The sequence below is a fragment of the Clupea harengus genome, chromosome 24 (assembly GCF_900700415.2).
Source record: "Clupea harengus chromosome 24, Ch_v2.0.2, whole genome shotgun sequence".
NCBI lineage: Eukaryota > Metazoa > Chordata > Actinopteri > Clupeiformes > Clupeidae > Clupea > Clupea harengus.
In genome coordinates, this window is record NC_045175.1 from 4,395,350 (window position 1) to 4,408,063 (window position 12,714).

Sequence of the window (12,714 nt, forward strand, 5' to 3'; positions counted from 1 at the left end):
CTATGCACTGGCCACATGTGTTTGGCCTCGACTGAGGCAGACACGTTATGTAACTTCCATGAAAGCCCTTTTTCCTTGCTCTGTTTGCAAAGCTCAATGGGCTTCACGCGCACAATCGCTCCTGTGTTTGCCGCATGTTGTGACTGCGGGATGTTTGTTAGGCCCAGTCCCCCCCTCAGCACACACTAAATCAGGACTTTCAGCTCATAAATCGCTCCGCAATGCAAACAAACACACACACATCGTGATAACAGGTGTCAATTGTGTTCAGTTTGGTCCTTTTGTCAAACCAAATAGTCGCCATGCTGTGAAAGCTTTTCTCTCATTTTCACATGGGGTTCAATAGCACAGAACTACCTTGGAAGGCTAGTGGGGACAACAGTAGTGTTTACCTTCACATGACCACGCACAGTCAAACTGAATTTGAAGATAGTACCAAAACAAGTGGCCTTATGAAAGCGAACAGTGGCAAATTCTTACACAGTGTTGCTACAAAGACTAAATACTCTTCCCCTCTGATTGAGTCATTGTCACAACAGAGGGCTCTGCGTTCACTTATTTCTCATTATAACTGACACGAGAGGATGTCTCACCAGAGCCTTGTCCTCTCCTCCTGCGATATCAGATAATAAGAGGGGACTTCGTATTCTTTATAAGAGAAGAGGGTGTTCTAGGTGGGGACGGAATCCTTCGTGTCAATGCCCTTCAAACAGTGAAGTTCAGCAAAGTGTCATGTGCTCACGCATTTCAGAAACCATAGCAAATCGTTTGTGTGTAAGGGATTCACACGGTGTGTTTACATGCATGGTTTACTACTGAGGGTAATGTGCCTTAAACTCGTTGATTTATGTTTTTTATTTATGTATTCATGTTTTTTTAATCAACCTGCCTCCTTCACCATATGTTCACACGTGGCCTACTCACTGAAAAGATTGTTGCATCACCTGCAAAGTGATGTTATGGGCTACTGGCATTTCGTAGTTTTTATGTCGTCTCTCATCACCTACTGGACACTCAAAGTTCAAAGTAAGGTCACTCAGTTCAAGTGTGTGTTTTTGTGGTTTTGACATTTTAAAATGGAACAACATCTGTGCACGTTTACAGCACACAGTACTACAATACCAGGTAAAAGGTTGGATGATTGATGTGGAACGAAATGTCTTTAACCTATGTCACATGTATACACACTTTTGTGACACTAAGCTTGACAAATGCTCTTTGTCCTACAAACACCCCAGTCTCCACACACACACACACACACACTCACCCAGAGCTTATTTTCAAAGTAGAAGGCGTCCAATAGCTTGACGATGTTTTTGTGATCACATGATGCCAAGATGTCGATCTCTACCATGTAGTCCTCCAGCTCCTCTTCCGATTTAGTGTCAATCACCTTGGCGGCGGCCAGAACGCCAGTCTGTTTGTTTTGGGCCTGGGAGAGGGAGAGGGAGAGGGAGAGAGAGAGAGAGAGACAGAGGAGGAGAGATGTAGGAAGCAACAGTGAAAATAGTTAAGTGATGTTCGGCCGACTGGGTGACCAGGTCTTGGTGACAAAAACACAATACAGAGGGCCATTATGTTGATTCGACAAAAAGACCCATTTACCGCAAACTACAAAGCGCTTTCACAACAGCCCATTCAAACAGCTGGCACCCATTGACGGGATTAAAGCCATAAGGCCTGGGTTATAAACGGCGGACATGTCGCTGGTTTTACTTGCAAGTGGCAACACAACCATGTTTCGCAAACTTGATGTGCTTGCATGCATGGCACTGTCTCAGAAGACCATGCTTGCCGTCAAAGACAATGAAAAAAGACCAGGTCCTGATTCAAAGACCAGGTCCTGATTCATGCTGAAAGCATATCTGTGTGTGTCTGTGCTGTAAGGCTGTGTGTGTGTGTACACAGTTTTGTTTATGTATGAATGTGTTACATACATACACAAAACCGTGCACACACACGCTCACACACACAACTAAAATTGCATGCACACATAGCCTTGCAGCACACACACACACACACACACATAACTAAAATTGCATACACACATAGCCTTGCAGCGCACACACACAAACACAGACACAACTGTACACAGGCACAGAACAGCTTTTATATACACAAACACAAATGCTGTACACATGCATATTATACACCTACAGTATAAACATACACAAACACCTAAATGACATACACACACATATAGGCACTCATGTGCACACAGCCTTACAAGATTGATCAGATACACACATGCACACGCAGAGTTCTGTACTCTGAATGCCAGTGGTCCTCTTTGGTTTACATCAATGTAATATTATGGATCTCAAAATTCATTCTGGGTTTTTATAGCACATTCAGCTGGGAATTTATGTCTTACGTGTCATGGACGTGCTCTCAAAACACACAAAAACATGTTCAGCTTCATACGTGACACAAACATACACACACACACACACACACACATACTCTTACAATCAGTCCTCACTTCGCTGAATCTCTGCGCAAACACTCCTGCATGCATGTATCGATGCATCCATCCATAAACAGCCTTGGAGCTGCAAACATGTATGCCTAATCAGGCCTGATCAGAGGGGACAGTGAGATGCCCTACAGGGATGAGGGCCAGCACCTGGCCGCGTGGTGTGCCGACAACAAACTGGCCCTTAACGCCCAGAAGACCAAGGGCTTCCGGTGAGACTGGAGCCACGTACATGCCCCCATCAACAGAGCTCTAATGGAATGTGTATCGCGCTTCATATTCCTTGGAGTCCAGATCTCTGATAATCTCACCCTGGTCCCTGAGCTCCTCCTGCCTGATCGAAAAAGGGGTGACGGAGCCTTTACTTCCTGCAGAGTCTTAAGAAAGCCACCTGTGTCCCACGACACTCACCTGTGTCCCACGACACTGGTGGACTTTTACCGCTGAGCATACTCATCGAGAGCATACTCACCAACTGTATCTCAGTGCGGAATGGCAATCGCTTGGCATCAGACCGTAAACCGCTCCAGCGCGTGGTGAAAACTGCCCAACACATTACCAGCAGCCAGTTGTCCACCGTTGAGAACATTTACCATAAATGCTGTCTGGGCAAGGGCAAGAAGCAGCATCATCAAGGATGCATCCCACCCTCACCACAGCCTTTTTACTCTCCTCCCATCGGACATGCGTTTCAGCAGGCTCTGCTCCTACACCTACAGGCTCAGGATGAGCTTCTTCCCCGAGGCTGTGACTGAGCTGAACTCCACACCACAGCGCTAAGGATTATGGCATTCCCTCACTACTGCACTGGGTCAATACTTTTATATTTGCAGTTGCTCATTCTTGCACAGGCTGAACCTCTCGCGTTGTTCCGAGTACTAGTATTTACATTGTAAATACAACCAGTCTATACTGTACATACAACCCTTATATATATACACTCCCCTCTCCAACTCTGTCCACTTCACATATTTAATATATTATATATTATATCCACATACTGTAAGGCGTAGCATCTCTTATGATGTACTACTTATGTATATCTGCACTATGTGTAGGTAGTACTATTCGTTTGCACTTCTGGTTAGATGCTTACTGCATTTCATTGGCTTTGTATCTGGACTCTGCACAATGACAGAAAAGTTTAAATTTAAGATAAGAAATCGAATCAAAGCAGGAATACACACACAGACACACAACACATGTTCACACACACACACCTACACTCACACCTACACACACCTACACTCTCATTCAGGCACACACTCCTTATTGGCACGCTCACACATCAGATTTAAACATTTGCATGCTTAGGCACCTGTGAAAGCATGTGCAGGTGTGAATATGCAAATCATTCAGACTTGATAAAGTTTCCTTCCAGACAGTTTTGCATTTTAGTAAACCAAAACCAGTACGAACTTTATTTTATGGGGCAAGAAATGTATTAAGGGCTTTTAAAATGTTTAGATTTGTTTGTAATGAAAATGCTAACATTTGTTTTTTGGTACATGCCCTTTGAAAGCGAGGCCAATCTTTAAATCAAAAATGTGTCAAACTGACTACAAAATCATGCAAAAAGCAACACCAATACACGTTATGAATCACATGATGGCGTAGGTAAGGACAGACTGCTAGTAGCTAGTATACTTCAATGGTCCTGGAGATGTTGCCATGGAGATGATCTAAATCATGATGTTAATTAAGCATGCCTCGCCTATGGCCATCATGTGTCATGTGTTTTGTCCTGTGTGATGTGTTGCAGATAAGGTGAGTGACCCGGTGATGGCGCTGCAGATCTCCTGGATGCAGGAGCTGCCTCAGCTCTACCGGAGATGCTACCAGAAACCCTTCCCCCTTTCTGATGGAGAACCAGGCACCTGTGCTACAACGTAAGCCTTCGGTAGCACTCAACAGCGCGTGCGTGTGCGTGTGCATGTGCGTGTTTGTGTTTGTGTTTGTGTTTGTGTTTGTGTTTGTGTTTGTGTTTGTGTTTGTGAGTGTGAGTGTGTGTGTGTGCATGTGCGTGTGCGTGTGTGTCCTGTCGTAATTGGCCTGCATTCTTCAGATATGCCTCTCACCATGGGTAATGTAAGGACTGTACACTTTCTGCTGCAAGTACACTTTCAAGGTCAGCGAAGTAGCCTGTAGGCTTGGACATTTAACAAAACATTCTTGTCAGAACAAGTCCTTAGAGACGTACATATTTGTGCTTCGTCTTCCATGCTACTGTTCTCTTTCAGCTGTGTCCTTCATCTGGAATAACAGTGCTAGTCTATCTTACGCAAATGCCACACTAAAACCACACAAGCAGAAATCGCGCCTGCACACGTAATTCTTCACTCAGCGAGACGTTTGAGCTGTTTACATTTGATGGCGGCCCTCCTTAAGGGTACCCGGTGTGTGGTATATCAAGGTCACATGCTATGGCTCTCGGAATCCAGCTGTAGTTCTTAGAGCACAGTCACCTGTGTATTACAATACACACACGTGTTCTAATGCACTGAGTTCTAAAGACCACACATGCACATAGGCATGCACAGCTGCACACATATGGCCTAGAGGGCACGCACGCACGCACGCACGCACGCACGCCCGCACGCCCGCACGCCCGCACGCACGCACGCACGCCCATGCCTATTGAGCCTATGCGTTATTGAGCCCATGCCTATTGAGCCCATGCGTTATTGAGCCCATGCGTTATTGAGCCCATGCGTTATTGAGCCCATGCGTTATTGAGCCCATGCGTTATTGAGCCCATGCGTTATTGAGCCCATGCGTTATTGAGCCCATGCGTTATTGAGCCCATGACTATGGAGCCCATGCCTATTGAGCCCATGCGTTTGCCTCTTCCCCACCACAGCACCGGTGGACAGGCATCCTTCTCCTCGCTTCTCGGTCGAGCCACTCAGACACTCAGGGACTTCCTGCGGGAGAAGGAAGTGAGGCGTTTCCGGCCGTACGACGTCGAGCACCTGTTGCTCCCCCTCGTCCCTCAGCTGCCCCCCCTGACAGGAAGTGAACAGGTGAGCAGAAACTCAGGTATGGCTCCCTTGCCCATTGAATGAGGATGGATGCATGGGGCCAAGCCATTTAAAAACCGCAAACTACAGTTTATGGAAACTACATTTGTGCCCTCTAAAAATATACTGTACATTTGCACGCTCTCAAAGGCTAAATGATGTCTTCATACTGGCTTGTCTGTGTGACTTTAAGAGCTTTGTATTGTCCCACCTGGCTGTAGCATTTTTGTAGCACATCTGTTGATTAGCTCAGTCGTGTATTAGGTTCATAACTGCACAACATAACCCACAAGGGTCGCGACATCGGGTAACAGTGGTTCAGAAGATAGAGGAGTCATGTAGCAATCAGAAGGTTGCTAGTTTCATCCCGACTCCTCCTCACCACGTGTCAAAGTGTCTGGGAGCTAGACACTGAACCCCCAACTGCTCCCGATGCGCAGGCTGGCACCTTATCGGTGTATGAATGGGTAGGTTTGGGTCCTGTTTTAAATTGTAAAGCGTCCTTGAGTGACATGAAAGGCGCTGTGAAATAAAATGAAATAAATGTATAGGTGTCTGAGGCATTCATGTGTAAAGTGCTTCGAGTGCTCTATGAGTAGAAGGGCGCTATATAAATGCAGTCCATTACCATTTACACGGAGTGGCTCTTTTCAAACAACGTCTAGACTACCTTTTCAGGTTGTGTTAAAAAAAACTGTTGTTTTCTAAAGCGGATCACCACAATTGTGTCCATTTCGTTACAGCGCTAACCTTCAAGCGATCACTCGTAACAGTGTATATTAATTCATTTATTACACATTTATCAATCTTTAATTAACACTTTGCAACAATTTGACACTTTTTATGATATGGTTTTATAGGCAGATAGTTTTGGTGCCATCCTCAAATTCATTTTGATAGCATATGGTCATGTGAAGGACAGATAAACACCTGTGTCTTTCCCAATAGCCATCCAGGATATGCCCTATGTAGTTTTGTGTTCTGGGCTGGAACACCCTGCAAAAAATGGAAGACAAGCTTTTACAGCATGACATTGCCAGCTATACAGACAAAAGACACCAGTTTTTGCATACCTTTTAGGTAGTTAGCTTGCTAGTTTTGGAACAGAACTCCTTATTGTTGCTTTAAGTTTTAATCCCTGATTCAAATATATTTCATGTTTTTTGTTCACAGTTTGTGTCTTGGAACACGCCACACCTTATCACAGTTTCCCCACCTTCCTCTTATCCTGACCCCCACTTTCAGTTTGCTTTAGTTTCTCACATGGATCGCCTCACAGTTCACCTGCCCTTCCAGAACCTTCCAAAGACTCCATGTTAGAACACAGTTCACCTGTCCTTCCAAAGACTGGATGTGATGTGATGTGACAGGATGTGATCGCCAACACCAACACATGCTTGTACCCATATACATCCCCCCTATAACACAGTTAACCTGTCCTTCCAGAACCTTCCAAAGACTCCATGTTAGATGACGTGACCTCCAACACCAACACATGCTTGTACCCATATAAATCCGCTCTATAACACAGTAACTGTTGGGTATAAATAGACTGCACATGTAACCGTTTATAGCATGAGGTGGGTGTTTTGTTTTTCATTGCGCCTTCCATGGTAAAAACTGGAGAGAAAAAAAAAAAAACGCACAACTTTAATTGTAATCCTACCCCTGCAGAATGAAGGCAAGCGGTATACGTTCAGAATGTCCATCTTCTTTTCCTTTGATCTTATGTTAGTTAGACCAAACTGCCCAGAGATTATGTACTGTGTCTTCATGCCTCTGACGTGTATAAGCACACATTAACTCGTTAAATGTTGTTTTTGTTTTGTCTTTGATGGAGTGTGTATGTGTTGGGGCGGGGGGGGCATGCAACATTTGGTAATGCTTGCGCTAATGAGACTGTGTGTGTGTGTGTGTGTGTGTGTGTGTGTGTGTGTGTGTGTGTGTGTGTGTGTGTGTGTGTTTGTGTGTTTGTGTTATGGATCAAGGGGTGTCAAGATTGTTGGATCTGAATTGAGAACGCAATCATGCTGTTTCCATTGGGGCGAACATGTAAAGCAGTGCATGTTTCTCAGTGGGTAGCCGGCACACATCACTGTGTTTGTCAGTGTGTTTTTAGAGTAGGCGTTCTGGAAGCAAAGGTGTTTGTGTTTGTCAGTGTGTTTTTTAGAATAGGCATTCGGGAGGCAAAGGCAACTGGTGCGTCTTCATGAAAAGATTGCTGGCACAGTTAACAAATATGACTAGTGTGACTACAGCCTATATGTGTGTGTGTGTGTGTGTGTGTGTGTGTGTGTGTGTGTTCGTGTGTGTGTGTGTTCATATTTCTCTCTCTCTATATATGTGTGTGCTCATTTGTTTGTATGTGTGTATACAAGCGTGTGTTTTCACATGTGTTCACATCCGTGTGTGTCTGTGTGGGCAGTCATTTGTGTGTGTGTGTGTGTGTGTGTGAACATGTATGTGAACTCATTTGTGTGTGTGTGTGTGTGTGTGTGTGTGTGTGTGTGTGTGTCTGTGTGTACGTGTGTGTGTGTGTGTACATTTTTCTGAACTCATTTGTGTGTGTGTGTGTGTGTGTGTGTGTGTGTGTGTGTCCGCCTGTTTGTGTGTCTTTTAATTCTAGGCTTCAGCAGCGGGGCCCTCGGTTCCCTCACACACACGCCACCTCCTCAGCGAGACGCTCCGGATCTTACAGCAGGAGGGAACCCTGTTCCGCCGGGTGCTCTCTCAGGACGAGCTCTACCACGTAAGGTTCCCGTACGCTAACATGCAAACACACTCACAGTGGACATGGAACACAGAAGGTTCCTGGAACACCAAAAAAAAAGGTTCCTGGAACACCACAGAACACTTCCTCTCAGTCAGGCTTCTGTTCCAAACAAGTGGGTCTTGGAACAGTTACATCAGATGGCCTGGGGTGCACACGTTTTACAGAATGAAAACATAAGGGTAGTTTAAAATAGAGGGGATTTAACAGCTAATCTCATTGTGTGTATATTTCATATCAAATAGCTTTTTTGTCACTTTTCAACAACTGGTCAATTTGTACTGATCTTTGGCTCATGAGGTGTATGTCCCCTAGGTAACTGAACAGGACAAAGACCTTCTGATGGCCATTAGGGACGTGATCCAACAAGACTCCAAGCGGCAAAAATGTACGTCACCCCTTTTTCTACCATGTCATTACTCAGGCCGACCTGCCTTGGCTATCCGTAAAACCGTATGACCGCACATGTCCTGTCAGAGAGGGGGGGGTCCTTTTGTGTTCTGGAGGGAATCTGGTTACTCTTGACAGTAATGATCACTTCCTGTTCCAGACGCGGAGAAGGGCTGCCACATCCTGCACATCCTATCCAGCGTGAGGCGCCGCTACAGCCAGAGCCTGAGTCGCCAGGCCCTGGAGGTCGGCCTTCGCTTCCTGGAGAGCAGCAGTGACATCATCAGCACCAGTGACTGCCACTACACCGTCGTCTGACTGCCCCGGCGATGGAACTTTGACGGCAAAGCTGCATCCGTTCAGGCCAGGGGCAGAATTTTTGCGGCAAAGCCAGAGCGGTGAAGAAAGCTGAGACTATTCCGGCCAATACCATGACAAGGCCAAGGCAGTGACAATCTCTGTGTGTGTGGACGGTTTCCTGTTCGTTTTTTTCTTTACTTACTTTTTGCTCAACCACAGTAAAGTTTTAAACATGGTGCCAGGTTGCATTTTTTTAAAGGTAAATTAGGGAAGATGGTAAAAAAAAAAGTTTGAGTTTGATTTCTGTGGAAGTTGTATATGCTTAGTTAAATCATGCACTTAACATTTTCAAATCACATTCGAAAACGTGAAACTTTTTGTCTTAACTTCATAAGTGACGTAATTCATTCATTAATTCATTAAAACCTGCTATTTCGTCATGTTAAATTGGCCACCGAACCAGTAGGGTGTTCGACCTGCCACGAGGGGGGGACATTTATGCATTGCCTAATAAATGTTTCACCGTCTCTGAGGAATAGCTGTGTCTATCAGCTTCCCCGTTTCTTATTCTTTATCGGCTTATTGTCAATGGACAGTAACAGTAGCCTACAACTTTAGCTTGTAAGAGTGTACAAAAACGTCGAAACGAAGACTTGATCAAAATAAATATTTGTATTATTTTGTATATGGCTTTCTGGCTGGTATTGATTAATATCTAATAAATAGAGTATGGATACACATCATTTAATACAACATGCCTAAGTTCACGAAGGCTACTGCAGTTAGCCCTGTGTTTCCATGCTTAAATATCTACCCCATGGCAACTGCTATCCCGTTGATATATTGTGCTGTACTGTCGAGGTAAACAGCCATTGAAATGTCAGTGTTTCCTTTAGTGTTGGTCAAATTAAGCCCGCCCGCACCAAATTCACCCTGTTCGTGATGCGGAGGAGGACTTCGGCGTCTTATTACCAACAACCAACCCAGTTCTGCGCGGCGAGGTTTCCCAGCCCAACTACAACGAGCGAACTCACGTCAAGCCCAGCCCCGTTGCCCGAATCGCTTTGCGCTTCCTCCTGCTCAATGCCTGCAAGTCTCTGCAAGCAGCAATTTGGCGGTCAATGCGCCGGTCTTTTTTAAGTGCCCCGAGCAAAATTAAGAAGCACCCCTAGACAGGAGTATTGTGGTCAACACAAAGGACGAGCGCCAGCCCCCTCGGGCGAGAAAGGTGATCGCTTCTTCATCACGCTTCACGAACCGCTGACGCTGCCCCGGTTCCGAGTGGAGACCTTAATTTGGATTCAGCTGACCGATGTAGGGGAAGACAACATAGGTGGCTTGTTGTCAGATATTACATTCGAGCGTTTCGTCCATCTGGACCGTTAGAAGTTTTGGTTTACAAGCTGTCCAACGTGCAAATACACGCACATCAGCTGGGATTTTTTTCCTGTTACTGACCACGGAGCGAGGAGAACAATCGAATGCCTTCATTGAGAAGACCGCGACAAACACCATCGGATCTCTTCGTGATTAGTAACCACTTCTTCGTGGGTTCTGAAGACAAAGCGCCTTCTTACCTGAATTAGACCCCATCTACAGCTCTATATACCTGCTTGAGCTTTTCAAGATGCAGCTTCGGACAGTTTTGGATGTAAAAGTGGTAGATGTGGAGAAGAGACGTCACCCCTCAAAGCATTACGTGAGTGTTTTACCTGTGCACACTTAACCTATTAGAGTATCCCGGCTACAACAAACTATTTATTAATGTCTAGATACATCTGTGTTTATAATCCACGGATTTGTCGCTGGCTAATCTCGTGACCAACAGCCTATATGTTTGAAGGGAAGTTTGAATTAGTGTGAACCACCTGTATTAACTAATTAATAATCACTTAGCCTATTTATTTTAAATATTTTTTTGATTTTGGGTGTAATGACGTTATGATCTTCAAAACATGACACAGTAATTTGCCCCGTTAGACAGTGTTATTTTTTAGTTAAGAACACTGTCATTGGATATCATCTTCTGACATGTGTTGTAAACATTCAATCTACATTGTAACCTGAGTATAGCGGGGTTTAGAGTACACTCTCCGCAGTTGCTTTAAGACTCACATTCTTTTAGTTTGTGAAGCATGTAGGCTAACAGTCACACCCCCTCAAGCATAGCCGCAGCATATTGTTCATGCACAATGCAGAAGTTCATCATAGTTATGGCCTCTCAAATCTGGGCGCATAAAAAACTAAAATGTGATGCTCTGTTGCAAGTTGATCTTGTGCTCATCCACGCTCATGTACCCCGTAGCAAATTGTCTGTGACTTGCTTTGTAACTTGCACTCGTTGACCTACACAGCACATGTTCTGTCTTCTTCAGAGAGCTTTGATGACATCAGTACAGTTGCGCTCTGTTGCAGGTTATCAGTGCAAGACCCCTTCACGCTCTGTAGAAGTTCACATCAGAAGTTTTTGCCCAGTTGTGTTTTGGAAATTGGAAGGGCTGATTTTGTCCTAGTTTCTGCACATCTCAAGGGAGTGACCCCCCCCCTCCCCCCTCCTTCCCCTCCTTCTCTCTCTCTCTCTTTCTGTGTGTATGTGTTGGTGAGTGTGTGTGTGTGTGTGTGTGTGAGTGTGAGTGTGTCTGTGTGTGTGTGTGTGTGTGTGTGTGAGTGAGTGTGTCTGTGTGTCTATGTGAGTGTGTGTGTGTGTGTGTGTGTGTGTGTGTGTGTGTGTGTGAGTGAGTGTGAGTGAAATCAGTGGGAGAAGTTAAAGAGCAATCCCTTGCCTCTTCACTGGAACTCTGGTCTACAGGGAGAAGGAGTAAGAAGCTTGCATTCGTAGTGTTTGAGACTGCAGCTGGAAATGCTTATCCTATGAGGAGAAGAAGAAGCAGAAGAAGAAGAGGGAGAGAGTGTACTGGATGGGAGGGCAGAGGAGGGGATAAACCCACATCCTCTTGTTTTATTCCATTGAGGTGGTGGCGGGGGGGGGGGGGGGGGGGCTCACTTCCTGCGTGGGGCTGGGGAGCTGCTGACATCCAGATTGTACAGAGGACTCCCATTTCCTTCTGGGTAATGGACTGACAAAGTGGAGTGCACTGAAGTGCTGGAAGAACCTGTCCTAGTGGCCACTCGGTCAGTCAGTCGGTCACTCGCATAAAGGAGTTCCTGAGGTGTGTGTGTGTGTGTGTGTGTGTGTGTGTGTGTGTGTGTGTGTGTGTGTGTGTGTGTGTGACCCAGTAGCACCAGCCACTCATGCATAAAGTCTCCTCGAAGGTAAAGGTTGACTTATGTTAGTTCTGTGCTTTGTGTGTTTCCTAATGGCTAATGGCTCTCAGTCGCTCGTAAAGGGGCTACTGAGAGTTGAGACTGTCTGAAGTGGTGTGTGTGTGTGTGTGTGTGTGTGTGTGTGTGTGTGTCTGTGTGTGTGTGTGACCTGAGTGATTGAAGGGCTCTGTGAATTAGACAGTTGAGTGGGAGAAATAAAAAAAGGTCTCCTGCTCCTTCTGCACTCTCGCTAAACAGTGATTCTATTTTCTCATGCTCAAAGGTCCTGTGTTGTTTTGTGTGCTTTCATTTGTTTGTTTGTTTGTTTGTCTGGTCGTTTTTATAAGCAGCTCAACAATCAGCTCCCCTGCTGTAGCTGTTCCGGCTCTGCTCATAAAAGTGCACTGTTACTAGCCTCACGTCACGGTTTAACAGGGACGCCCGTCAAAACCCCATTGTTCATCGCTCACCATGAGAACCACTCAGTCCAGCAC

At 45.4% G+C, this 12,714-nt stretch overlaps 3 protein-coding genes across 7 annotated transcripts in view; 2 read left to right on the plus strand and 1 right to left on the minus strand.

Annotated features, from left to right (window-relative positions):
* Window positions 1-1,483, minus strand: part of LOC105891020 (STE20-like serine/threonine-protein kinase) — a gene marked incomplete at its 5' end in the record, with an annotated part of 28,260 nt that extends 26,777 nt beyond the window's left edge. Inside the window, one exon of the mRNA XM_031562316.2 lies at window positions 1,268-1,483. Coding sequence (XP_031418176.1) covers window positions 1,268-1,483 — 216 coding nt within the window. The remainder of the gene's footprint in view (window positions 1-1,267) is intronic.
* A 2,736-nt stretch (window positions 1,484-4,219) lies between these two features.
* On the plus strand, window positions 4,220-9,502 carry LOC116218985 (CST complex subunit STN1-like). Its single transcript, XM_031561759.2, has 5 exons — window positions 4,220-4,365; window positions 5,337-5,499; window positions 8,123-8,245; window positions 8,582-8,654; window positions 8,817-9,502. The coding sequence occupies exons 1-5, from the start codon at window positions 4,259-4,261 to the stop codon at window positions 8,972-8,974; spliced, it is 624 nt and encodes a 207-aa protein (XP_031417619.2). The 5' UTR covers window positions 4,220-4,258; the 3' UTR covers window positions 8,975-9,502.
* Window positions 9,503-9,603: 101 nt separating this feature from the next.
* The window catches only part of sh3pxd2aa (SH3 and PX domains 2Aa), a 120,721-nt gene continuing 117,610 nt past the window's right edge, over window positions 9,604-12,714 (plus strand). For all 5 annotated transcript variants that reach the window (XM_031561901.2, XM_031561902.2, XM_031561906.2 and 2 more), the window contains exon 1: window positions 9,604-10,655. In XM_031561901.2, coding sequence (XP_031417761.1) covers window positions 10,584-10,655 — 72 coding nt within the window. In that variant the 5' untranslated portion in view covers window positions 9,604-10,583. The remainder of the gene's footprint in view (window positions 10,656-12,714) is intronic.

What these genes read in the sequence shown, in the direction of transcription:
- LOC116218985 (XM_031561759.2), top strand. Translation starts at nt 4,259, where the DNA reads ATGGCGCTGCAGATCTCCTGGATGCAGGAGCTGCCTCAGCTCTACCGG. An exon ending in CTCAGGACGAGCTCTACCAC is followed by an intron (nt 8,246 to 8,581) that starts GTAAGGTTCCCG and finishes TATGTCCCCTAG; the next exon opens with GTAACTGAACAGGACAAAGA. An exon ending in AGACTCCAAGCGGCAAAAAT is followed by an intron (nt 8,655 to 8,816) that starts GTACGTCACCCC and finishes TTCCTGTTCCAG; the next exon opens with ACGCGGAGAAGGGCTGCCAC.